A 26589-nucleotide genomic window follows, 5' to 3' on the forward strand; every position below is an offset into this window, starting at 1 on the left:
TGTGTGTGTGTGTGTGTGTGGTTGTGTGTGCGCGTGTGTGATGTGTGTCTGCCTGCATGCGTGTGTGTGTATGTGTGTGTGTGTGTGTGCGTGCGTGAGTGCATGCGTGTGTGTGCGTTTGTGTGATATACAATGAGATAGTCTGGTGTCCTTGAGGGTCAGTAAAGGTGGACATGGTAAGTAGCTATATTGGCTTGAGGCTGTCTGAGCTGTGGTTGGCTGTTCTGGATGTCTGAGCTACTGGGCTGTGGTTGGCTGTTCTGGCTGTCTGAGCTACTGGGCTGTGGTTGGCTGTTGTGGCTGTCTGAGCTACTGGGCTGGCATTGCTGGTTGCTGATAGGTGCTTAAGAACACATCACTTCAAACTACACAGCATTCCTCTGTAAACAAGATTACAGATTTCATAATGACTGTTGAATGCATCAGAAAGCGAAGTATCACGACAGATCCACATGGTTTAATGTCAACCCACTCATGAATGATCCAGTCAACTCATACCAGACTACTGGATGAGCAACCAAAGAGTTAGATATAGAAATGCCTCATGTTCACACATTCAAAATGGGGCTCTTGATATCATATTATAAACATTATTACATATTAAAAACAAACATTGAATGTTTTCTATTTCTCTTTCTCCCCACTTCTTTCCCCATCCTTTCCTCCCTCCCTCCCTCCCTCCCTCCCTCCCTCCCTCCCTCCCTCCCTCCCTCCCTCCCTCCCTCCCTCCCTCCCTCTCCCCTCCAGCCCGTGAGGACTACTTAGCAACATTTAAGGGATCAGAGTATTTCTGCTATGACCTGTCTCCCAGCCCCATCCAGTCCTCCAGCGATGAGATCACCCTGAGCTTTAAGACCCTGCAGAGGAACGGCCTGATGCTCCACACAGGCAAGTCGGCTGACTACGTCAACCTGGCCTTAAAGAACGGAGCCGTGTCACTGGTCATCAACCTGGGGTCCGGGGCTTTCGAGGCCCTGGTGGAGCCGGTTAACGGGAAGTTTAACGATAACGCCTGGCACGATGTCAAGGTCACGCGCAACCTGAGACAGGTAACCTGGCAACAGCAGGGGAGGGGGATTTGGGAAGGAGGGGAGAGAAGGGAAGGGAGAAAGAGAAAGGGATAAAGAGGGTGAGATGGAAAGACAGGCAGAGAGAAAGAGGGTGTGTGTGTGTGTGTGAGAGAGAGAGAGCGAGAAAGAGACAGCGAAAGAGTGAACGAGGGCGTATCTGTGCTAAACTCACTATGTATGTACAGTATGTACGCGTGTGTGTGTGAGTGTGTATGTGTGTGTGTGTGTACACTTGCATGTGTGTGTGTTAGCGTCAGGGCTGGGGATACTATGGTGCTGCTAACTGTAGTCTTCTGCTGTTTGCCTGTGTGTGTGTACCAACTACTAACTACTAACTGTACTTACTAACCTGCTAGTAATACTAACTAACCTCCATCCATGGAATGTGTCATACTACTAACCTGTTGCCTTCTCCACTCCTCTCTAACCTTCACTGGCCTTCTACCTTTTCTTTTCCTTTACGGAAGTTGTTCTGTTCACACTTTTTGCTTTCCTTTCTCCCCGTCTCCCACAAAGCACTCAGGCATTGGACACGCTATGGTAAACAAACTCCATTGTTCGGTAGATACCATTCTAATCGTTTCTTAGTTTGGGTTTGTCTATTTTCTTTTTCTGAGCCGTAGAACAACTAAAACTATACTAGAACAGGATGATGGCGGTTGGTACTCTACGCTTATCACTCCCCTCCTCCTAGCCACTCTATTTTTTTCTACCTTTCCTTTGACCTTTTTCCAACATTCACCCCATCTCCCTGTGGTTGATATGTAGGCGTGTCCTGATTGGCTCATCCCTCAGTTGCACGCGACTGGCCACTCCCCCTGCATGGTACAACTTCATGGTGCCTCTCTGATTGGTCCATTAGACACAGAGAGAGGCCAACCCCCCTCCCCCCTTTTTAAATTTGATCCTATTCTCTCTCTCCATTCCTCCTCTGCATGCTGTCCATCATGCTGCTGAGCCCAGGCTCTTCTGTTGTCATTTGTTTTCTCGTTCCTGTCTTCCTCCTGCTGTTGACTGCATGCAGAGAGAGGAGGCTGCATGTGTGTGGAATGACTAACCCATCTAACTTTGCGTGTCCGTGTGTGAGTCAGTATGTGTGTCACATCATTCAGACCTACTGATCTGACTAACTCTCCACTCCACACACTCACATACGCACACACAATCTAACCCATCACCCCTACCCCCTCACACACTTTAACCCCCAACACCATCATCACTACTAACATCTTGTTTATCACTAAACTCTACACTACTAACCGCATTAACACCATTTACTATCACACTACTAAATACCATTACTAACACACTACAAACTACTATTCTACTAACCTGGAACTGACTACTAACTACTAGCTAACACACTAACAGCTACACGCTCACTAACACACTAACTGATTGTGGCTGCTGAGCCTCTGTTGAGGCCTTACTAACACTTGCCTGATTTACCTGGTTAGCTACTGATGTTAATGCTATATAGTCAGGGTAATCCTTGTTAGCTACTGATACTAGTGTTATATAGTCAGGGTAGTCCTGGTTAGCTACTGATGCTAATGCTACCTATAGCCACTGTAATCCTGGTTAGATACTGATGCTAATGCTACCTATAGCCAGGGTAATCCTGGTTAGCTACTGAGGCTAATGCTACCTATAGCCTGAGCTAGCTACACATGTTACTGTAAACTACCCAGTGGGTTAGCCTTTGTTGCTAATCAACAACAAGCTTGTTTGCGTTTTATAGAACCAATGTTATTCCGTTGGTTGTTCTCATGGCAGATCGATTACAATTGGTCCTTGCAAAAAGATCAAGAGGTGTTGTGGATTCACTGACAAAGAAGACTGAGTGCTGCTTTTCTTTAGCATCAACGTTGCCATAAGAAGTTAAAACTCTACACATATCTTATTACTGCTTTAACTGGAGCCTGAAAATGATTGAAAATAGCATTTATTGGGTGACTAGATTCCCTAATGCACAATAGGGGACATTGCTTTGGGGCAGATTCCGCCTCACGTTGAGCAGAGTAAGCTCAATACACCTAGTAGGGTTGGGTGGTATCCAGATTTTCATACCGTCATACAGTTTCTGTACCATATCGGGGTATATGGTATTACCGGAACAGCACACGCTATACTTAAAAAAAAAAATATTTGATTGGAGGATAGCTGTGAGGGTTATCGAATTAGGTTTAACTCCTCTATATAGAATGTTCATATTTGAAAATGGCAGAAAGGCCAGTCTCTATGGCAATGGCATGGAGTGGAATGTTAGCTAAAGAGACTGGTACTCAGGCTAGAATGTCTCTGCTGTAACCAAGAAGCTTGATCTTCACATCTAGCCACTTAGCTAGCAAGTTAGCAAACCAAATGCAAAGCTGGAGCCCTGAGCTGGACATAATTAATTGATACATCTTAGATTTCTTATAGTTATACTTAACTTATAGTTATAAGCAGTGGTGTAGCACACACTCCCTCAGCCCCCGGGAGGCGGGGGTGCCCCCAATGGTATTGAAAATTCGTATCTTCGATATTTCGAATTACCCCAGTATATGGTATAAAGGGTTATCACTTAAGCCTGATATTTAGGCAGAGCAGCAGAGAATTTATGCTTTTTGCGCTCTTCAGAGTGGTGATACAGAAGTGAGGCAATGAATCTACAAGAAACACCTCCACCAATTCGCCAACACACCATTGTCTGTGGATGAAATAGGGAGTTCCACATTCCCTCCATGCAATGCTCCACGCAAGAAGTATAAATTACCTATTAGTCAGCTAATATTAACTACGTGGCTAGCAATGCTACGCTAATACCATACCTGGCAAAATAATGAACGTAGATCGCTAGCGTGTAGCTAAATATTGGAACTGACTGTTAAGATTCATATTGCCACGAGGAAAGAAATGTATGGGTGAGGGCAAAGGACTTCAAGCACAAATTGGTTAAATGGTTTTAGGGCAGTGTTGTAGTAATCGAGTCCAGGACTCTACGATTTCCATGACTTGGAGCTTGACTCGGACTTGGCCATTGTTGACTTGAACTTGGACTCGGACTCAAAGACTTGTGACTTTGTCAGGTAAATTCTCTCCCTAGCATTACATGTATATCCAGTGCAACATCCTAGCTACAACAGCAAATGTTAGGTAGCTACAGTATTAGCTAAATATTTCAAATGATGAACTTATCTTGAAAGATTTTTGGACCGCAGCATTTAGCACTAACAAGGGAATTGTGACTCGACTAGAGCTTGTGTATAAAGGACACGGACTTGGACATTTGTTCTGCCTCCATGACAGATCTGCCCTGAGAATGGAGTTGGTTCCATAATACTCCAACGAGCCCAAACCACCTCATGACACAGACAGGAAACAGGTCCAAACACAGCTAAACCAATGAAATCAGAGAATAAACACAGTTAGACCAATCAAATCACACAAACCAAACACAGCTAGACCAATCAAATCACAGACCAGTTCCAAACAACTGAACAACCAATCTAATCCAACTGACCAACCAATCCACTGACCAACCAACCACAGCCAAGACCAGACCACCTCCCCAGACCCTACCAAGCCAGAAGGGGGCAGACTAATTCGGCTGGCTAGCGCGTAGCGCTGCATTTGGTGTGAGTATAGCGTGTCCTTTCCCTGTGCTTTGTTGTATAGGTGACAATCTCTGTGGACGGCATTCTGACCACTACGGGCTACACCCAGGAAGACTACACCATGTTGGGCTCAGATGATTTCTTCTACGTGGGAGGAAGTCCCAGTACTGCCGACCTCCCTGGATCTCCTGTTAGCAACAACTTCATGGGCTGCCTCAAAGAGGTGGGGAGTACACACATACACACTAACACACTTGTACACATCTATACATCATACACATGCATACACACATCTACATTTGCAAATATCATTCACATACAGAGCTAGGCCTACAGGCTTATCTACACACTCATGATCCCATACTCTATACAGTAATAAGGGACACAGAGAGATACACACACATTTGGCAGCGACACACAAACACACACACACACACATTTGGCAGAGGCACACACACCCATCCTCCCATGTGCAGGCTGCAGCATCAGAGAGAATCAGCGATGAGTGTTGCTGAGGGAGCAGACGCAGCGCTAAGCGCTAACATGCTAATTAGCTCTGCCACCGAGACCCTCTATCCATCCGCTCTGCTCCAAAAAAGGGCCAACAGCTCACACACACACACACAAACACACACACACACACACACACACACACACACACACACACACACACGGACATATGCACACAAATGCATGTGCACATACACACACACACACAAATAAACAGACACATAAAAACTCACAAACAAACAAACTGACAGATGATGTGCCAACAGAGTGATATCAGTAATAGTAGCATGTGGGGGGGTTGGTTATTCTATCCTTGTGGGTACCTAAAATCCCCACAATTCCCCACAAGGATAGTAAAACAAGGAAAATTTCACCCTTGTGGGGACATTTCCCACATCCTCATGAGGAGAGAGGTTTTTTAGGTTAGGTTTAGGGTTAGGGTTAGTATTAAGGTTATGGTTAGAATTATGGTTAAGGTAAGGGTAAGGGGTTAGTGGTTAGGGTTAGGAGTTAGGTTTAGGGGTTAAGGGAAAATAGGATTTTGAATGGAAATTAATTGTAGGTCCCCACGAGGATAGAAGAACATAACGTGTGTGTGTGTGTGTGGTTGATTGGGACTGATGGTGTTGTAGGCAGGCTGCTGTCAGAGATACATTTACATATTGAATGTGATCATATGCTAATCCATGGGAAATAATTAAGATGTACGACTGAACACACTCGCAAGACTGATCATCAGCCCTGTACAACATTTCATGCACACCAACACACAAACCCATGCACATACACACACATATATACACACAAGCACATTCTTTCTCTCCCTCACACACACACACAAAAGGGTATTTCAGTGATGCGTATTGCTGAGTTCTGCACAGTTCACAGACAAAGGTCTGACGTATGAAAGCAGAATGTTTGTGTGTGTGTGACATTGCAGCCATAATAATGCTGCTCACATACTTGGAGACAAAGATGGAGAGAGAAAGAGGTTCTATATTGAACCCTAATAAACTGAAGCCTTGCGCTGCACCTCATAAGTTATTCTTCTCCTCGTCTCCTCTCCTCGTCTTCTCTCCTTTAGCTAGACTGGTATGGAAACACAAGTTTGGAGGAAGCAACATGACAGAGCTACCTGAGGCTTCGCTTCTCCTGTCCAACTAGCTCTGATCATTGTCACTAAAGGAGAGGAGACAAGGAGAGGGGGATAACAGACTATTGATTTGCACTCTTGCTCTCTCCCCTAACCTCTTATCCCTGACCTTTACCCTGACCCTTCAACCCTGACCTCTAGGTGGTGTATAAGAACAATGATGTACGGTTGGAGCTGTCTCGGCTGGCTAAGCAGGGAGATGCTAAGATGAAGGTAAGACACCATAGTTTCTTATTCACTGGTCTCAAATCATATCCTAACCCTTTAGTAGTCTATTGCTGCACAGCTCTATTCCTCACTGTTTCACTTTATTTTATTGTGTCTATTTGATGTCAAATATGTTGCATGTTAAATGCTCTTTCCCATCCATCAGGTGAGCGGTATAGTGGCGTTTAAGTGTGAGAGTGTGGCAACCCTCGATCCTGTGACCTTTGACACCCCAGAGTCGTTTGTGGCATTGAGCAAGTGGAGCGCCAAGAAGGCGGGGTCAATCTCCTTTGACTTCAGAACGACAGAACCCAACGGATTGATGCTCTTCAGCCACGGGAAACCACGACAGCAGCAACGCAAAGACCCCCGCACACCCCCCACCCTAAAGGTAAGGACACGTACACACACACACATAAACCACACACCGACCCTCGCACCCACCGCACCGTAAAGGTAATAACACACACACATTCATATTATATTGATGTTTATACTGTTGTTGATATTTATTTTGTACTGTTTTTTTCTATTGTTGCCGTTACTGTTGCAGGTGGATTTCTTTGCCATCGAGATGCTGGACGGTCACCTGTACTTGCTGCTGGACATGGGCTCAGGAACCACCAAGACCAAGGCCATCGACAGGAAGGTCAACGATGGGGAGTGGTACCACGTCGACTTCCAGAGGGATGGACGCTCAGGTATCTTATTTATTTATTTGATTTAACCTTTATTTAACCAGGTGTAGGAGCCATTTATCATGTTTTGTGTTATATTTATTTTATCCCTACATCTACCTATACTTACACTATATATACAAAAGTATGTGGACACCCCTTCAAATCAGTGGATTCGGCTATTTCAGCCACACCCGTTGCTGACAGGTGTATAAAATCGAGCACTCAGCCATGCAATTTCCGTAGACAAACATTGGCTGTAGAATGGCTTTACTGAAGAGCTCAGTGACTTTCAACGTGGAACCTTTATAGGATGGCACCTTTCCAACAAGTCAGTTCGTCAAATCTCTGCCCTGCTAGAGCTGCCCCGGTCAAATGTAAGTGCTGTTATTGTGAAGTGGAAACATCTAGGAGCAACAACGGCCCAGCCGCGAAGTGGTAGGCCACACAAGCTCACAGAACGGGAAGGCAGAGTGCTGTTGCGCGCAGTGTGTAAAAAAAACTGTCTGTGCTCGGTTGCAACACTCACTACGTCACTGGGCATAGTTCCCGCTCAGCCCAGTCAAAACTGTTCGCTGCTCTGGCACCCCAATGGTGGAACAAGCTCCCTCACGACGCCAGGACAGCGGAGTCACTCACCACCTTCCGGAGACATTTGAAACCCCACCTCTTTAAGGAACACCTGGGATAGGATAAAGTAATCCTTCTACCCCCCCCAAAAAAAAAAACAAGCAACTATCCTGCACCATTCCCAGAAAGTTGTGGGAAGGTTGTCTGCAAAATAAACATTGGACAACCATGCTCTCACCAAGCTCTAAGAAACATCTGGTTCTCAGAATGTTATGTGCTAGCTGGGTAGTAAGTGGCATCATAACTTTTTGGGTTTTTGCCATTACACCGGGCAAGTAAATTAAGAACAATTATTTATTTACAATGACGGCCTGGCAAGTGTTGAGGGGCAGAGGGGAAAGGTCTTTTAACATTTACATTAACATTTACATTTTAGTCATTTACCAGACTCTCAACTTACAGTCAGTGCACCCTAATCATTGACCTCCCTTAACCCTAACCTGTGTGTGTGTAGGTACTATCTCAGTGAACTCACAGCGTACAGCGTACACGGCTCCAGGGGACAGTGAGATTCTAGACCTGGATGATACTCTGTACCTGGGAGGATTACCCGAGGACCGCCAAGGACTCATCTTCCCTACTGAGGTGTGTGTGTGTGTGTGTGTGTCTATGTGTGTGTGTTCGCTCACTTGAGTGTATCGTGTGTGTGTGTGTAATCTGTGTGTCTCTCCTTCTCTCTGTAGGTGTGGACAGCGTTGTTGAACTACGGCTATGTGGGCTGTGTGAGAGACCTGTTTGTGGACGGTCAGAGTAAGGACATCCGTCGTCTGGCTGAGGCTCAGAGGGCTGTAGGGGTTAAACCCTCCTGCTCCAGAGAGCCTCCTAAACAGTGTCTGTCCAACCCCTGCCAACACAGCGCCACCTGCAGGTACTACTGTACTACTGCACCGCCACTTACTCAAGTCACGTCTACTGTACTGTATGGAACTATTTTGATGTATGCTTGACTGTTTCTAAAGGACTTCCTGCACTTTTAACTGAGTTCTAGACAGAAAGAAGACATATTCTAGACATATTTACAGAATGTATTTAAAAAATATATATAATAATATTGTCACATACACCGGATAGGTGTATTCTTCACCTTGTTGGCAACCTTTCTCTTACTGGCCCAACCGCTAGGTTACCTGCCGCCCGTTATCAATAAAGCACCTTGAATTAATATATTTAATTTAGCAGACGCTTTTATCCAAAGCGACTTACATGTGTGCATATATTGTACGTATGGGTGGCCCTGGGAATCGAACCCACAACCCTGGCGGTGAAAGTGCCATGCTCCACCAACTGAGCCATACATGACCCTTCACTAAGCCCCGCCCCATAATTTTGGCCAACCAATCGCAGCACTCCATTGGATAACAACTGCCGCTAACCAAGCTCGAGTCCGGTGCCTAGGACAAGCCTTAGTGGAGGGTGAATTGAGGAATTCCAGTGTTTGTAGTCTGAACTACTCTGGCATGACCCTTGTCTTGACACTTGACCTTTACCTTCTGCAGGGAGGGCTGGAACAGATATGTGTGTGACTGCTCTGGGACTGGATACCTGGGACGGGCCTGTGAGAGAGGTGAGCGGGTGGGGAGCGAGGGAGGGATGGAGAGAGGGGGAAGGAGGTGGGATTACTTAGTCTCTGGTTTATTAAAGCATTGTCTACTGTATAGTTACTACCTCTGAACAGTCATACTGAACCAATAAAACATATAAAAAGAGACAGACCGAGAGAGATGAAAGAAGGAAGACTGAGTGAGTGATGGATGAAGTGAATCCCTTAGAGAGGGAAAGCTGAAGAGAGAGACAGATGGAGAAAAGAAAGATGAGTCAGAGAGAGGGAGGAGAGAGAGCATGTTGTCATGGTGAAGCAGCTGATTCTGTTACCATGGTAATTCATTTTCTTGCCAATATCTAACAAACACACACACCTCAGATCTGTCCTCTATAGGGAGATGAAATTGAAAAATGTGTGTGTGAGAGAGAGCGAGAGAGCGAGGGTCAGCCTCAGTAACTGGTGGTTCAGTGGATTAAAGGATGGACAGATGGAGAAACAGATGGAGAGAGTGATTGGCCATGTTTACTCCTACCTGCAGTTCTACTTCTTTCTCTGTCTCTCTTTCTCTCCATCTCTCTCACTCTATCTCTCTCTTTTTGTCCCCAATATTCTCGCAGATCTGTTTGTTTCTTCAGTTTTAATCCAGAACAGTCGTCACAAGGACACGTTCAGACATACTGCCTTCATCAGCATCCCTCCTTCTCCATCTCCTGCCTCTCCCACCCTCTCCCACCCTCTCCCACCCTCTCCCTCCCTCTCCCACCCTCTCTCACCCTCTCCCACCCTCTCCCTTTTTCTACTACCCTCTCCCACCCTCTCCCACCCTCTCCCACCCTCTCCCACCCTCTCCCTCCCTCTCCCACCCTCTCCCACCCCCACCCCCCCACCCTCTCCCTCCCTCTCCCACCCTCTCCCACCCTCTCCCACCCTCTCCCACCCTCTCCCTCCCTCTCCCACCCTCTCCCACCCTCTCCCTTTTTCTACTACCCTCTCCCTCCCTCTCCCACCCTCTCCCACCCTCTCCCTGCCTCTCCCACCCCTCCCACCCTCTCCCTCCCTCTCCCACCCTCTCCCACCCTCTCCCTCCCTCTCCCACCCCTCTCCCACCCCTCCCTCCCTCTCCCACCCTCTCCCTCCCTCTCCCACCCTCTCCCACCCTCTCCCTCCCTCTCCCACCCTCTCCCTCCCTCTCCCTCCCTCTCCCTCCCTCTCCCACCCTCTCCCACCCTCTCCCTCCCTCTCCCACCCTCTCCCACCCTCTCCCTCCCTCTCCCCCCCTCTCCCCCCCTCTCCCTCCCTCTCACACCCTCTCCCTCCCTCTCCCACCCTCTCCCTCCCTCTCCCACCCTCTCCCACCCTCTCCCTCCCTCTCCCACCCTCTCCCTCCCTCTCCCACCCTCTCCCACCCTCTCCCACCCTCTCCCTCCCTCTCCCACCCTCTCCCACCCTCTCCCACTCTCTCCCTCCCTCTCCCTTTTTCTACTACCCTCCTCAGTCAGGTGCTCTGCTGAAGCGCCATTTTATCATTTCAATTAGTCAGCTGTTTAGAAATTACTCAGGTGTGTGTGTATGTGCACTTGTATGTGTTAGTTAGTTAGTTATGTTATCGTGATGTAACAGGCTAACCTCCAGTTAATGAGGATTCATTTGCATTTTAGCCAAAAGCTTTTCTCCCGCTCTTCCACTCTCTTCCTCTCTCGCCTTCTCCCTATCTCTCCTTTGCTCTAGCCTTCCTCGCTTTACTGAACACTCCTCTGTTCCCTCTGAAATTCACTCCCTTATTCACATTCACACACACACACACTCTGAGCTCATTAGTATGCATGAGGCCTCTCTCTTCCTGTTCTCTTGTTTTCGCCTCCAACGGTCTTCCACGGAAACAGAGATAGGAGGAGAGAGAGAGAGGAGGGAGAGAGAGATGAACGAAGGAGCTTTGAATTTTATATTTTCTGGCATTTAAATCAAACTGGAGACACTGTTTGATCTGGATTGGTCTGGACTGGTCTGGACTGGTCTGGACTTGTTTTTTCTTGTCACTGGCAGATATTCATGTCTTCTTCTGCTTCACTCCTTTCTTCCATCCCCCCCACTTCTCTAGATGCGACCATCCTGTCCTATGATGGTAGTAAATTTATGAAGGTCCAGTTGCCCGTAGCGATGCACACGGAGGCGGAGGACGTGTCACTACGGTTTCGCTCCCAGCGAGCCTACGGTGTTCTCATGGCAACAACATCACGGAACTCAGCCGACACGCTCCGACTGGAGCTGGATGGGGGCCGTGTCCGCCTTACTGTCAACCTAGGTACACACAGATACTGTCAACCTAGGTACACACAGATACTGTCAACCTAGGTACACACAGATACTGTCAACCTAGGTACACACAGATACTGTCAACCTAGGTACACACAGATACTGTCAACCTAGGTACACACAGATACTGTCAACCTAGGTACATACAGATACTGTCAACCTAGGTACACACAGACAATGTCAACCTAGGTACACACAAACACATTTTGTTAGCCTAGATACACACAAGCACACAGACACTGTCAACCTAAGTGCACATATACATTTACACCAAAATCTGATATTACACACATACACAAACACTCACATCCACTCTATTGTACTGTACTGTATTGTCTGTCTGTCTGCCTGTGTATTGTTGAACAGAGGGTTGGTCCTCACGGTCCGAGGCTGCATTCTCTGCTTACTCCCAGATGACCACTGCACCCCTAAGTTCACACACACAGATGCAGGGGTGTGTGTTGGTCTCTGATTGTAGCATCTGCGTCTCTGCTGTGGTTGACGACACCCGACACACTGAGGTATTATGGGAACTATGACCTCTGACCTCCCATGAGCCTCTGCTCCACCAGGGGCGGGATTTGGTACTCTGTTGCTAGGTGACGGAAATATGGGGCCATGCCCACCTCAGTGTCCTGATGTTATGGATGTCATGGTCACTGAGGCCGTCACTCTGACCTAGAGTAGCCAAAGACACACCGGTTAAACTGAAACCTCTCATTCTCCCTCAGCCAATTACATAGCAAGCCAATTCAGAGATCCACTAATCTTATCTGCTGGATTCACTGTGCTGTTATGCCATTTGCTCAGAGCAGATTGCAGACAGCCATGTCCCCTGCTCTGATTGGCCCATAACCCCCTCCAACTTGCCCCCAGGAGGCGGGGAGAGTGTATGTTCTCAGCGAGGTGTGTAGGGTGTGTTGGTGTGTTTGTCCCCAGCGCGTGGTATTCTGTGTTTGTGCAGCGTTAACCCTCTGCTCTGCTCTCCCTCCAGACTGTATCAGGATTAACTGTACCGCCAGTAAGTCACACTCCATCTCACACTACCTCTCAGTGTGTGTGTGTCTGTGCACGCGTGTTTGAATTTGTGTGTGTGTTTGTGGATGTGTGTGTGTGTGACTGTGTGATTCTGCTAGAGTCCAGGGTTACTAAGGCAGCCATTTTAGAGAAAAGGCAAGAGAGTAGAGTGAGAGTGAGGAAAGAGGGGGGTGGGGGGTGTTAGTGAAGGAGGTGAGGGGGGAACAGGAAAAAGAATGAGGTACAGAGGGAAGACAGAGAAGAGCAAAGGGGAGAGAGAGAGAGAGAGAGAGAGAGAGAGAGAGAGAGAGAGAGAGAGAGAGAGAGAGAGAGAGAGAGAGAGAGAGAGAGAGAGAGAGAGAGGGAGAGAGAGAGAGAGAGAGAGAGAGAGAGAGAGAGAGAGAGAGAGAGAGAGAGAGAGAGAGAGAGAGAGAGAGAGAGAGAGAGAGAGAGAGATGTACAGAGGAGTGTGAAGGTGTGGTGTTCCATCACGGTGATTGTCTGAAAGCTTCTTAGGGCTTTTGGTTAATTATGTCTCCTTCACGCTGGAAACAAAAGACTCTCTATCCCTCCATCCCTTTACATCCACCCATCCCTCCCTCCCTCTGTCTGAGGGCTTTGTTTGTCTGGATGTTGTTTTCGTGACTTGAGCTCTGTGTGTGTGTCCTTTCACCACGGAAGTCGACTCTATGTCGGTATCCTGGTACTGGCACAGGGAGAAGGTGCTGCCATAGGAACAATACTAGCCAACTATCCTATCTCCATCTGCAGTATGTAACATAATGCATTTTATAAGCATATAAACCTTCAAATGGATTATGATTTTCTAATGATCCTGAGTTATCAGCCACTTTGAGTCAAAAATACTACCATAGAAAGAGCTTAATATTCTGAGTTGATTATAAAACATAAAAAGAGTTGATGATAATGTCACCATTCAGTCTATGGGCGTGCAAAAGGACAATCAATTATATTACATACATTGGATTTGTATAAGTTCCATGGACATTGGTTCCGCAATTAGCCACTCTTCCATGATCTGTTCTCAGGTTGACATGGATCACTGCCTCACATAAGCCCATTCACCCCATCACACACACACACACATACACTCAGGCAGTGATCCATGGTAACAGGATGAGATGCTCTTGCCCAGAGCACAGCTGAGACTCCTCAGGGGAGCCCTCTGTCCTCTCCTGAAAACTAATCACACCTAACATACCTCGCACACACTCACACATGCATGTACACACACAGAGAGACCTCACACATGCGGCAATATGCTATGTGTATGTGTGTGTGTCATGGTGCTGACATTTCCCACAGCAGAATCTGTCAGGCTGTTTACCTCTCGCCTTATCATCACCACCCCCCCACACACACACACACACACACACACACTGACACATTGGTCTAGCCTGGGGAGATTTCACTATTTGAGAGAGAGAGAGAAGAAAGACTGACAGGGAGAGACAGTAAATGAGGAGAGATGGACAGAGACAGAGAACGAGGAGAGGGGGGATGAAAGGAGGGAAAGAGAGAGGGACACAGAGAGAGAGATGGACAGTGAGACAAAGAGCGAGAGAAAAGGGCAGGGAAAAAGAGAGAGAGATGTATGGAGAATATTCCTCCTGCTGAATGCCAGCTCTACGTCCAGCCCTTCTAGCTACAGGGCTGAGTATCTAGTGCCACCATGTGGCCAGAAACGGTAGGACACTATGGTAGGAGACATGGTGTGTGTGTGTGTGTGTGTGTGTGTGTGTGTGTGTGTGTGTGTGTGTGTGTGTGTGTGTGTGTGTGTGTGTGTGTGTGTGTGTGTGTGTGTGTGTGTGTGTGTGCCTGCCTACCTGTGTGCCTGTGTGTGTGTGCATGTGTTAACCCTACAGTGTGTGTGGGTGTGTGAAAGTATGCCTAAGGTATTTGTGTGTGTACAGATATGTGTGTGTATTAACTAACTGGAGTGTGTGTAGGTAAGGGTCCAGAGACCATCTTTGCGGGGGTGGGGCTGAATGATAATGAGTGGCACACGGTCAGAGTGGTGCGTCGTGGGAAAAGCCTCAAACTCACCGTCGACGACCTGCAACCTGTAGAAGGTAACCATAGCAACCCCCCAACACTGTCAACCCTGACCTTTCAGTTCTAACCTTAACCGCTGACCTCAAACCCATAACCTGCAGACCTGGCTCAAATACATACAAGCACTTGAAGTGTCTTGTATTTAGCTTACCTGGTCCAATGTAACCAATGGAATAGTCCCAAAAGTGCAAACTCCACTCTCCCGGCACTCTGGTCAAGCTAAATCAAGCGCACCTCAAGTGTTTGAATGTATTTGACACCGGTCTGCTACCTCTCCCCTGACCCCTGACCTCTAACCCCTCCAGGTCAGATGGCAGGCGACCACACCCAGCTGGAGTTCCACAACGTGGAGACAGGCATTGTGACAGAGAAGCGCTTCATGCCCGCTGTGCCCTCCAACTTCATAGGGCACCTGCAGGGCCTCACCCTCAACGGGATGCCTTACATAGACCTCTGTAAGGACAGAGTACACACACACCTTACACACACCCACACACGCCTTACGCACACCTTTCACCAGGGGTGTCAAACATACAGCCCGTAGGCCGGTGGTTTGAGTAAAAATAAATATATATGTGTACAAAACATTAAGGACACCTGCTCTTTCCATGACATAGATTGACCAGGTAAATCCAGGTGAAAGATGAAAGCTATGATTGCTTATTGATGTCACTTGTTAAATCCACTTCAATCTGTGTAGATGAAGGGGAGGAGACAGGTTAAAGAAGGATTTTTAAGCCTTCAGACAGTTAAGACATGGATTGTGTGTGTGTGCCATTCAGAGGGTGAATGGGTAAGACAAAAGATTGAAGTACCTTTGAACGGGGTATGGTAGTAGGTGCCAGGCGCACCAGTTTGTGTCAAGAACTGCAACGCTATAGAGTTTTTCACACTCAACAGTTTCCCTTAATGGCCATGTACTCTTATAATCGCCACCGTCACTGCCAGAAGAGGACTGGCCACCCCTCAGAGCCTGGTTCCTCTCTAGGTTTCTTCCTAGGTTCCTGCCTTTCTAGGGAGTTGTTCCTAGCCACCGTACTTCTTCATCTGCATTGCTCTTTGGGGTTTTAGGCTGGGTTTCTGTATAAGCACTTTGTGACATCTGCTGATTTAAAAAGGGCTTTATAAATTAATGTGATTGATTTGATTGATTTCCCATGTGTATCAAGAATGGTCCACCCCCCCCAAAGGATATCCAGCCAACTGTGGAGTCAACATGGAGTCAACATTGGAGTCAACATGGGCCAGCATCCCTGTGGAATGCTTTCAACACCTTGTAGAGTTCATGCCCCACACATTGAGACTGTTCAAAGGGAAAGGGGAAAGTGTTCTTAATGTTTCATACACTCAGTTGGGGAAAACGAACTCAATATACTTCACAATGACTAAAACCAAATAGAAACTGTATAGAAAATAATTATTCTGTATATTCATACTGTTTCTTGACTGTGTCCAGCTTGCTAATAATCACCTAAATGAAAGCTAGACAGTCAGGGAGCATAGTAAATTCCAAAAACGATGGATAGAGGACACTTTTCTAAAAATGTTCACAGCGAGGAAATATAGGCAATTTGTTGTGCGGCCCTCAGGATCTTGTTGAAGACCGAAAATTAGTTTGACACCCCTGGTTTACACACACCTCGCCCTCAACGGCATGCCCTAGACCTCTGTAAGAACAGAGCATTCACCTACCAACACTACTTATACCCACACCTACACACACACCTTAAACATACACAACTGCACTTACGCTGAATGACACGCCATACATAGACCTCTGTAAGACCAGAGTACAGACACACCTTATATGCACCTCACGCTGGTAGGCATGCCCTATAGACCTCTGTAAGGATAGAGTACACAAGCCTACACACACCTTACACACACATACAGTGCCTTCGGAAAGTATTCAGACCCCTTGACTTTTTCCACATTTTGTTACTTTACAGCCTTATTCTAAAATTGATTAAATGCATTGTTTTCCTCATCAATCTACACATAATACCCCATAATGACAAAGCGAAATCAGGTTTTTAGAAATTTCTACAAATATATTAATAATAAAAAACAGAAATACCTTTACATAAGTATACAGACCCTTTGCTAGGAGACTCGAAATTGAGCTCAGGTGCATCCTGTTTCCATTGATCATCCTTGAGATGTTTCTACAACTTGATTGGAGTCCACCTGTAGTAAATTCAATTGATTGGACATGATTTGGAAAGGCATACACCTGTCTATATAAGGTCTCACAGTTGAAAGTGCATGTCAGAGCAAAAACCAAGCCATGAGGTCGAAGGAATTGTCCGTAGAGCTCCGAGACAGGATCGTGTCGAGGCACAGATCTGGGGAAGGCTACCAGAAAAATTCTGCAGCATTGATGGTCCCCAAGAACACAGTGGCCTGCATCATTCTTAAATGGAAGAAGTTTGGAACCACCAAGACTAGAGCTGGCTGCCCGGCCAAACTGAGCAATCGGGGGAGATGGGACTTGGTCATGGAGGTGACCAAGAACCTGATGGTCACTCTGACAGACCTCCAGAGTTCCTCTGTGGAGATGGGAGAACATTCCAGAAGGACAACCATCTCTGCAGCACTCCACCAATCAGGCCTTTATGGTAGAGTGGCCAGACGGAAGACACTCCTCAGTAAAAGGCACATGACAGCCCGCTTGGAGTTTGCCAAAAGGCACCTAAAGGACTCTCAGACCATGAGAAACAAGATTCTCTGGTCTGATGAAACCAAGATTGAACTCTTTGGCCTGAATGCCAAGCGTCACGTCTGAATGAAACCCTCCACTATCCCTACGGTGAAGCATGGTGGTGGCAGCATCATGCTGTTGGGATGTTTTTCAGCGGCAGGGACTGGGAGACTAGGTAGGATAGAGGGAAAGATAAACAGAGCAAAGTACAGAGAGATCATTGATGAAAACCTGCTGCAGAGTGCTCAGGACCTCAGACTGGGGCGAAGGTTCACCTTCCAACAGGACAACAACCCTAAGCACACAGCCAAGGCAACGCAGGAGTGGCTTCGGGACAAGTCTCCGAATGTCCTTGAGTGGCCCAGCCAGAGCCCGAACTTGAACCAGATCGAACATCTCTGGAGAGACCTGAAAATAGCTGTGCAGAGACGCTCCCCATCCAACCTGACAGAGCCTGAGAGGATCTGCAGAAAATAATTGGAGAAACAAATACAGGTGTGCCGGGCCTCCCAATTGGCGCAGTGGTCTAAGGCACTGCATCGCAGTGCTAGCTGTGCCACTAGAGATCCTGGTTCGAGTCCAGCCGCGACCGGGAGATCCATGGGGCGGCGCACAATTGGCCCAGCGTCGTCCAGGGTAGGGGAGGGTTTGGCCGGCAGGGATGTTCTTGTCCCATCGCGCACTAGCGACTCCTGTGGCGGGCCGGGCGCAGTGAACGCTGACACAGTCGCCAGATGTATGGTGTTTCCTCCGACCCATTGGTGCGGCTGGCTTCCGGGTCAAGCAGGCATTGTGTCAAGAAGCAGTGCGGCTTGGGTTTCGGAGGACGCAGGGCTCTCGACCTTCGCCTCTCCAGAGTCCGTGCGGGAATTGCAGCGATGGGACAAGACTGTAACTACCAATTGGATTCCACAAAAAAGGGGTACATTTTTTTATAATAAAAATAAATAAATACAGGTGTGCCAAGCTTGTTGCTCATACCGAAGAAGACTCGAGGCTGTAATCACTGCCAAAGGTGCTTCAACAAAGTACTCAGTAAAGGGTCTGAATACTTATGTTAACGTTTTTATTTTTAATACATTTGATAACATTTCTAAAAACCTATTTTTGCTTTGTCATTATGGGGTATTGTGTGTAGATTTATGAGGGGAAAAACTATTTAATCCATTTTAGAATAAAGCTTTAACATAACAAAATGTGGAAAGGGGTCTGAATACTCTCAGAATGCACTGTACTTGAATCAATGTGTAGACATGTCTACACACACCTTACACATACAGTTGAAGTCGGAAGTTTACATACACCTTAGCCAAATACATTTAAACTCTGTTTTTCACAATTCTTGACATTTAATCCTAGTAAAAATTCCCTGTCTTAGGTCAGTTAGGATCACCACTTTATTTTAAGAATGTGAAATGTCAGAATAATATTTAGAGATAATTATTTATTTTAGCTTTTATTTCTTTCATCACATTCCCAGTGGGTCAGAAGTTTACATACACTCAATTAGTATTTGGTAGCATTGCCTTTAAATTGTTTAACTTGGGTCAAACGTTTCGGGTAGCCTTCCACAAGCTTCCCACAATAAGTTGGATGAATTTTGGCCCATTCTCCTGACAGAGCTGGTGTAACTGAGTCAGGTTTGTAGGCCTCCTTGCTCGCACACGCTTTTTCAGTTCTGGCCACAAATGTTCTATAGGATTGAGGTCAGGGCTTTGTGATGGCCACTCCAATACCTTGACTTTGTTGTCCTTAAGCCATTTTGCCACAACTTTGTAAGTATGCTTGGGGTCATTGTCCATTTGGAAGACCCATTTGCGACCAAGCTTTAACTTCCTGACTGATGTCTTGAGATGTTGCTTCAATATATCCACATAATTTTCCTTCCTCATGATGCCATCTATTTTGTGAAGTGCACCAGTCCCTCCTGCAGCAAAGCACCCCCACAGCATGATGCTGCCACCCCTGTGCTTCACGGTTGGGATGGTGTTCTTCGGCTTGCAAGCTACCCCCTTTTTCCTTCAAACATAACGATGGTCATTATGGCCAAACAGTTCTATTTTTGTTTCATCAGACCAGAGGACATTTCTCCAAAAAGTACAATCTTTGTCCCCATGTGCAGTTGCAAACCGTAGTCTGGTTTTTTTATGGCGGTTTTGGAGCAGTGGCTTCTTCCTTGCTGAGCGGCCTTTCAGGTTATGCCGATAGGTCCTTTGCTGTTGTTCTTGGATTGATTTGCACTTTTCGCACCAAAGTACGTTCATCTTTAGTAGACAGAACGTGTCTCCTTCCTGAGCGGTATGACGGCTGCTTGGTCCCATGGTGTTTATACTTGTGTACTATTGTTTGTACAGATGGATGTGGTACCTTTAGGCGTTTGGAAATTGCTCCCAAGGATGAACCAGACTTGTGGAGGTCTACCATTTTTTTCTGAGGTCTTGGCTAATTTCTTTTGATTTTCCCATGATGTCAAGCAAAGAGGCACTGCGTTTGGTAGGCCTTGAAATACATCCACAGGTATACCTCCAATTGATTCAAATGATGTCAATTAGCCTATCAGAAGATTCTAAAGCCATGACATCATTTTATGGAATTTTCCAAGCTGTTTAAAGGCACAGTCAACTTAGTGTATGTAAACTTCTGACCAACTGGAATTGTGATACAGTGAATTATAAGTGAAATAATCTGTCTGTAAACAATTGTTGGAAAAATGACTTGTGTCATGCACAAAGTAGATGTCCTAACCGACTTGCCAAAACTATAGTTTGTTAACAAGAAATTTGTGGAGTGGTTGAAAAACTAGTTATAATGACTCCAACCTGAGTGTATGTAAACTTCCGACTTCAACTGTAAGTATTGAACCCCCTGAGTCAATACATGTTAGAATCACCTTTGGCGATTACAGCTGTGAGTCTTTCTGGGTAAGTCTGGATTATGCAACATTTGCACGTTATTATTTTCTAAATTCTTCAAGCTCTGTCAAATTGGTTGTTGATCATTGCTAGACAACCATTTTTAGGTCTTGCCATAGATTTTCAAGCAGATTTAAGACAAAACTGTAATTCGGCCATTCAGGAACATTCACCGACTTCTTGGTAAGCGTCTCCAGTGTAGATTTGGCCTTGTGTTTAAGGTTATTGTCCTGCTGAAAGGTGAATTCATCTCCCAGTGTCTGGTGGAAAGCAGACTGAATCTTGTTGATCCATCCTCAGTTTTCTCCTATCACTGCCATTAGTAGCTATTTTAAACTCACCATTAGCCTCATGGTGAAATCCCTGATTGGTTTCTTTCCTATCCGGCAACTGAGGTAGGAAGGACGTCTGTATCTTTGTAGTGACTGGGTGTAGTGATTTACCATCCAAAGTGTAATTAATAACTTCACCATGCTCAAAGGGATATTCAATGTCTGCATTATTTTTGACCCATCTAACCATAGGTGCCCTTCTTTGCAAGGCATTGGAAAACCTCCCTGAATCTATTTGAAATTCACTGCTCGACTGAGGGACCTTACAGATAATTGTATGTGTAGGGTACAGAGATGAGGTAGTCATTCAAAAATCATGTTAAACACTATTATTGCTCACAGAGTCCATACAACTTATTATGTGACTTGGTAAGCACATTTTTACTTTTACTTATTTATTTACACTCCTTACATAGACCACTAAGACCAGAGTACACACACACATCTCATCCTTGGTCATCTTGATCCTAGGTAAGAATGGTGACATCGACTATTGCGAACTGAATGCTGTGATTGGTTATAAGAGCATCGTGGCGGACCCGGTTACGTTCAGGTCACGGTCGAGCTACGTGACCCTGCCCACGCTCCAGGCTTACTACTCCATGCACCTGTTCCTCCAGTTCAAAACCACCTCACCTGACGGACTTATACTCTACAACAGAGGAGACGGAAACGACTTTATAGTGTTGGAGCTGGTCAAAGGGTACGGCATAATTACTTAATTAACTACCTATTGATACTATAGTCTGTCTACTACTGATACCGTACAACAGAGTATAGCTAACTAGCCAACTATCTATAGCTACTATTTACATTAATGATACTGTACAACAGAGGATAGCTAACTACCTATAGCTACTATTTACATTACTGATACTGTAAAACAGAGGATAGCGAACTAGCTAACTACCTATAGCTACTATTTACATTACTGATACTGTACAACAGTGTATAGCTAACTAGCTAACTACCTATAGCTACTATTTTCATTACTGATACTGTACGACAGAGGATTGCTAACTACCTATAGCTACTATTTTCATTACTGATACTGTACGACAGAGGAGATTAAAATCACTTGGTGAAGGGACATGTCAGAGTGAGACAACTATCGACTCATGGATATACAGTTCATATTATAATATTCTAATCCTAATCACCTTCCGCAGCTACCTCCACTATGTGTCCGACCTGGGGAACGGTGCTCACCTGATCAAAGGGAACTCAAACTCTCCTCTGAATGACAACCACTGGCACAACGTGCTCATATCCAGAGACACCAACAACCTGCACACTGTTAAGATAGACACTAAGGTCACTACACAGACCACTATGGGAGCCAAGAACCTGGATCTCAAAGGTAACACACACACACCACACACACTGTACATACCATACTACCCTTCTACTACTATGGAATCTCTCTGCCTCAGCCCTTGTTCCCTAACAGCAGAGGGCAGTATTGTCAGCTAAGAGAGAGACAGGTATTGGTGCATGGAGCTGTCACTCAAGTTGTGCTGTGTTCCTATAGGTGACCTGTACGTAGGGGGAGTGGCTAAGGAGATGTACCGGGACCTTCCCAAGCTCGTCCACTCCCGCGAAGGCTTCCAGGGTTGCTTAGCAACCATTGACCTCAACGGCCAACTACCCGACCTGCTGGCCGATGCTCTAGCTACCACCGGACAAGTGGAGAGGGGCTGTGAAGGTACACACACACACACAGGTACACACACACACACAAACCATGAGTACCGACACAAAAAAAAGTATAGAAAGACACACACACACCAGGACTTTCTCCTTACCATTGCATATCATAGCATCTTTTTTTTAACTAATTCTTTCGCTCTTGCTCCAGCTAACAGCTATTTGTATTATGTTGGAGATTATCCCCCTTGCTTTGGCATCTGTCTTTTTCTTCCATCTTTCTTTCTCTTTCGCTCTCTCTGTTTTTTTGTTTGTTTTTTTACAGGCATTTCTATGCTTTGTTTTTACTAACCATCTAAAATATTTTGCTTGTTGTTTTGTTTTTGTTTTCGGCTGACAAAAGTTGCATTGATGAAAGCTGACTTGCAAGGTAGATCGCTGTGTGTGCGTGTATGTGTCTGTGTGCGCTTGTGATCGACTGGGTTCGAACCTGAGTCTCCTGCGCACCATAAGTCTGTGTTAGCCTACTAAGCTAAAGTTTAGACATTAGCTCAGCTAACGCATGTGTTCAGGTCTCAGGCAAGGGTACTCGTTACGCGAGCAACCTCGGTTACACTTGTGGGTGCATGTGTGCGTGGTGTGTTCTGACGTGACCTGTCCAGGTCACCGTAGTGACATCATCCCCTCAGTGACACCATTACTGTTTAATTTAGACCACACAACCTTCACCTCCTTCACTTGGAAGCATGATTCTAACCCCACCCCCTGCTTCTAACCCCACCCTCTTCTGTTTAACCCCTCCCTCCCTGTATCTAACCTAGTGCTGGCCAACCTCATGGACAGCTACAGGATGTCCAGTGAATTGGAATTCCAATTCAACAATCCAAAAGTGCTATTCATTTTCAATGAGGATCAACTCTTAAAGGAATGATTCACAAAAATGTTTGAATTAATGTTTGTTCTCTGGGCTGTTGTCGATTTAACCAGAGCATTTTTAAGGGCTTATTCTGATTATTTTGTTACTTTCAGCAGCCTCTGGTTGACATTAGCCTTTATCGTTTAGAAGTTAAAGGATTTGTCTTTCCAGGTCCCAGTACTACTTGTCAGGAAGACTCTTGCTCCAATCAGGGCGTGTGTTTGCAGCAGTGGGAGGGATTTAGCTGTGATTGCAGTATGACATCATTCGGAGGACCGCTCTGCAATGACGGTGAGTCAATTATTTTTTTCTATTCCTATGTCCTATTTCCTGTTTACTACTTTCAATTTCCTGTTTACTACATCCTGTTTCGGCTCATTTGACAACAAGTCATGTAAATCTGTTGTCCACAGCGGGGACCACATATATCTTTGGTCGTGACGGGGGTGTGATTGTGTACACCTGGCCTCCTAACGAGCGCCCCAGTACACGGGCTGACCGGCTGGCGCTGGGCTTCAGCACACAGCAGAAACACGCTACGCTGCTACGGGTCGACAGTGCCTCGGGACTGGGGGACTATCTACAGCTACAGATAGTAAGAATTACATTGTTTAACACTTGCCTCTACAAACCAGCACTCTGCTACACTACCAACTATAACTCTTTCCCTTTCTCCCTTCCTATCCTATCCTCTTTCTCTATCCCTATTTGTCCCTCAATCTCTCTCTCTCTCTCTCTGTCTCTATTTTTCACTCCTCAGGATAAAGGAAATATTAGAGTAGTGTTTAACGTGGGAACAGATGACATCAACATTGAAGAGACTGCTAAATTCGTTAATGATGGGAAGTACCACATAGTTCGGTTTACCCGCAGCGGAGGCAACGCAACCCTGCAGCTGGACGACCTGCCAATCATAGAGCGTTACCCCTCAGGTAAGGACCGACCACAGCCTACACCTGCCTGTCACAGCCAATCACACTAAAGGGCTTCGCTTCACTTCCTGAATAAAAGGAAGTGACTATATATCGTAACTGTTTCTTTCAGTTTTAATATAAGGATGTTGTAATGTTGCTGTTACTGATGTTATTACTACATCATAGCTACGTTACTATTACGACTTGTGTTATGACTTGCTGAAGATCAAATGTCTATGTTATGATGTAATTTTCCTGTTAAAACATAAAAAAGAAATATGTAGTAACACTTCCCCTGTTGCCTTTACTCCAGGGAGTCTGTACTGACTGGTCATTGATGTTGCTATGTTAAATAGTGTGATACATAAATGAACCATGTAAACATTTAATACAAGTAGCAGTTGTGTTTTATTTAAAAAAATAAAATAATAGCCATTGGGGCATTTGGCCAAACAGCAACACAATAAAAATGTCATTTTCTGAGTAAACTAGACTGGGGGAAAAAACGAAGAGAAAAAATGATTGTATTTTTTTTTGCATTGGGTTTTTAAACATTTGTTGTTGTTTTTATATAAAAGTAGTAATCATATATTTTCGAGAGTTATTTAGTTATATGTTAGCTAAAAGGCTAAACACTAGACAGAGAGGTGTATGAGGGTTGATCTGTTAGCTTTAACAGTGATTATCGTTATTATTATTTTGTTTTATCAAACTCTCTAAACCCAGTCAGATGAGATGTCTCCTGTCTGTCAGATGTTAATTAACTGTTTAAATGTCTCTTTAAATTAAAGCCCATGAACAGAAAGTCAATGTCCGCTCGCTGGTTGCTGCTCCTGAATCTAACTCTTATTGAAATTAATGACACAGCAACAATGTTTGGACCGACTAACAGGACCTTGGTCAGGACTTTGACTTTCTCTTCATGGCTGTTTATTTTGTTGTCCAGCTCCTGTGCCAGGTGTTGATGTGCGTAATTACTGTGTTTTCATCTTTAAATTAAAGGCAACATTGATAACGAGCGCCTGGCCATCGCTAGACAGAGAATCCCCTATCGACTCGGTCGAGTAGTTGACGATTGGCTACTCGACAAAGGTAAAAACATCATTAAAATTACTTAAAACTTTCAGCTTAAAAGTCAACCTGAAGCAAGTTGAAACTGTGACCATCAACTAACATCTAAAATTATAAATCCATAACTAAGTTTAAACGTTATAGTAGCTGTTAGAGTGTAATATTGTCAGACTGTGTAAACTGTAGTGTAACTGTACTGTTCTGTAATACACTACTTCACTGTAAACTGTAGATAGAAAGGTTGATAAAACCAGGTTAAAGGGACAATGGAAAGATTAATCTGAATAAATGTGAAACTAGTACAGATAAAAAGTGCTTTATTAAGATTCTGTCATAATGTTGTTTCTCCAATTGTAAACATTTAAAGGGTTCACTTAATAATAACTCCTCGTAATAAAGCATTTATAATGGTTTAGAAAATAGTTTATTCACCCTTTACTAATCATTAGTTAAATACTTTATAAATGTTTTGAGTGACCAGTGTAATTTCTCACAAAAAGATGGACAAGCCATTCATAGATATTCCAGCAGTACCTGATGCTCCTTAAAGGTCCAAAGCAGCCGTTTTTATCTCAATATCAAATCATTTCTGGGTAACAATTAAGTACCTTACTGTGATTGTTTTCAATTAAAATGGTCAAAAATAAACAAAAATAGCTTTTTAGCAACGACAAATTTCTCAAGCAAGAATTTAGCTAGGATTGTCTGGGAGTGGTCTGAATGGGGAGGGGAAAACTGATAACAGGTACATTGTTACCCATAAATGATTTTAGGCTTTATTGAGATAAAAGTTCCTGCATTGGACCTTTAAATTCTTCCGGTGCTTCAGTCTTTTAACCACAGACTATTTTCACACATGGCTTTGTTTGGCTGCACCTTTACTGGGCCTTTAAAAGTAGTAACTTTTTAAACGTAATTGTATAGTTCAGCAAAATTATGTATTCAGATATTTGTTTCCTTACCTCGTAAGCAGTCTATGGGCTGCTCTTAATCTCTCATGGAATGATTCTGTGCGTAAAATCTATTGAGCAGCAGTAGTTCCGGTGTTTGATCACTGATTATTTGGCCATACCAGGATTGGGTGAAAGCGGTACTTAAACTTTGACTGCGTCATGCATGTGGGGAAATTAGCGGGTGGCGATTTAGCAAACTGGAACTCCCAATTTCTAACATGTATGGACCCACGCAGCTGACCAAATTATGAGATTACACTGCTCTAAGGAGTGACTGCAATCAACACTTTGGTTTTGGTAGAAAAGTCACTGCCAAGAAATGCTTATGTTACCATTTTCAGACAAAAA

General features: G+C 45.2%; 1 protein-coding gene across 37 annotated transcripts in view; it reads left to right on the top strand.

Moving 5' to 3' along the window:
- The window catches only part of LOC121547350 (neurexin-1a), a 51571-nt gene that overhangs the window by 14564 nt on the left and 10418 nt on the right, over positions 1–26589 (top strand). For 6 of the 37 annotated variants that reach the window (XM_045209825.1, XM_045209826.1, XM_045209830.1 and 3 more), the window contains 21 exons: positions 748–1049; positions 1587–1610; positions 4731–4892; positions 6474–6545; positions 6706–6930; positions 7075–7240; positions 8301–8431; positions 8530–8714; positions 9343–9410; positions 11488–11691; positions 12697–12723; positions 14690–14812; positions 15101–15250; positions 21212–21443; positions 21910–22100; positions 22272–22445; positions 22791–22817; positions 23475–23594; positions 23717–23898; positions 24064–24235; positions 25220–25309. In XM_045209825.1, coding sequence (XP_045065760.1) covers positions 748–1049; positions 1587–1610; positions 4731–4892; positions 6474–6545; positions 6706–6930; positions 7075–7240; positions 8301–8431; positions 8530–8714; positions 9343–9410; positions 11488–11691; positions 12697–12723; positions 14690–14812; positions 15101–15250; positions 21212–21443; positions 21910–22100; positions 22272–22445; positions 22791–22817; positions 23475–23594; positions 23717–23898; positions 24064–24235; positions 25220–25309 — 3027 coding nt within the window. Of the gene's footprint in view, positions 1–747; positions 1050–1586; positions 1611–4730; positions 4893–6473; positions 6546–6705; positions 6931–7074; positions 7241–8300; positions 8432–8529; positions 8715–9342; positions 9411–11487; positions 11692–12696; positions 12724–14689; positions 14813–15100; positions 15251–21211; positions 21444–21909; positions 22101–22271; positions 22464–22790; positions 22818–23474; positions 23595–23716; positions 23899–24063; positions 24236–25219; positions 25310–26589 lie in introns of all 37 variants that reach the window. The other 31 variants (XM_045209838.1, XM_045209856.1, XM_045209855.1 and 28 more) reach the window with 14 other exon arrangements.

Source organism: Coregonus clupeaformis, chromosome 31 (genome assembly GCF_020615455.1).
Source record: "Coregonus clupeaformis isolate EN_2021a chromosome 31, ASM2061545v1, whole genome shotgun sequence".
Taxonomy (NCBI): Eukaryota; Metazoa; Chordata; class Actinopteri; order Salmoniformes; family Salmonidae; genus Coregonus; species Coregonus clupeaformis.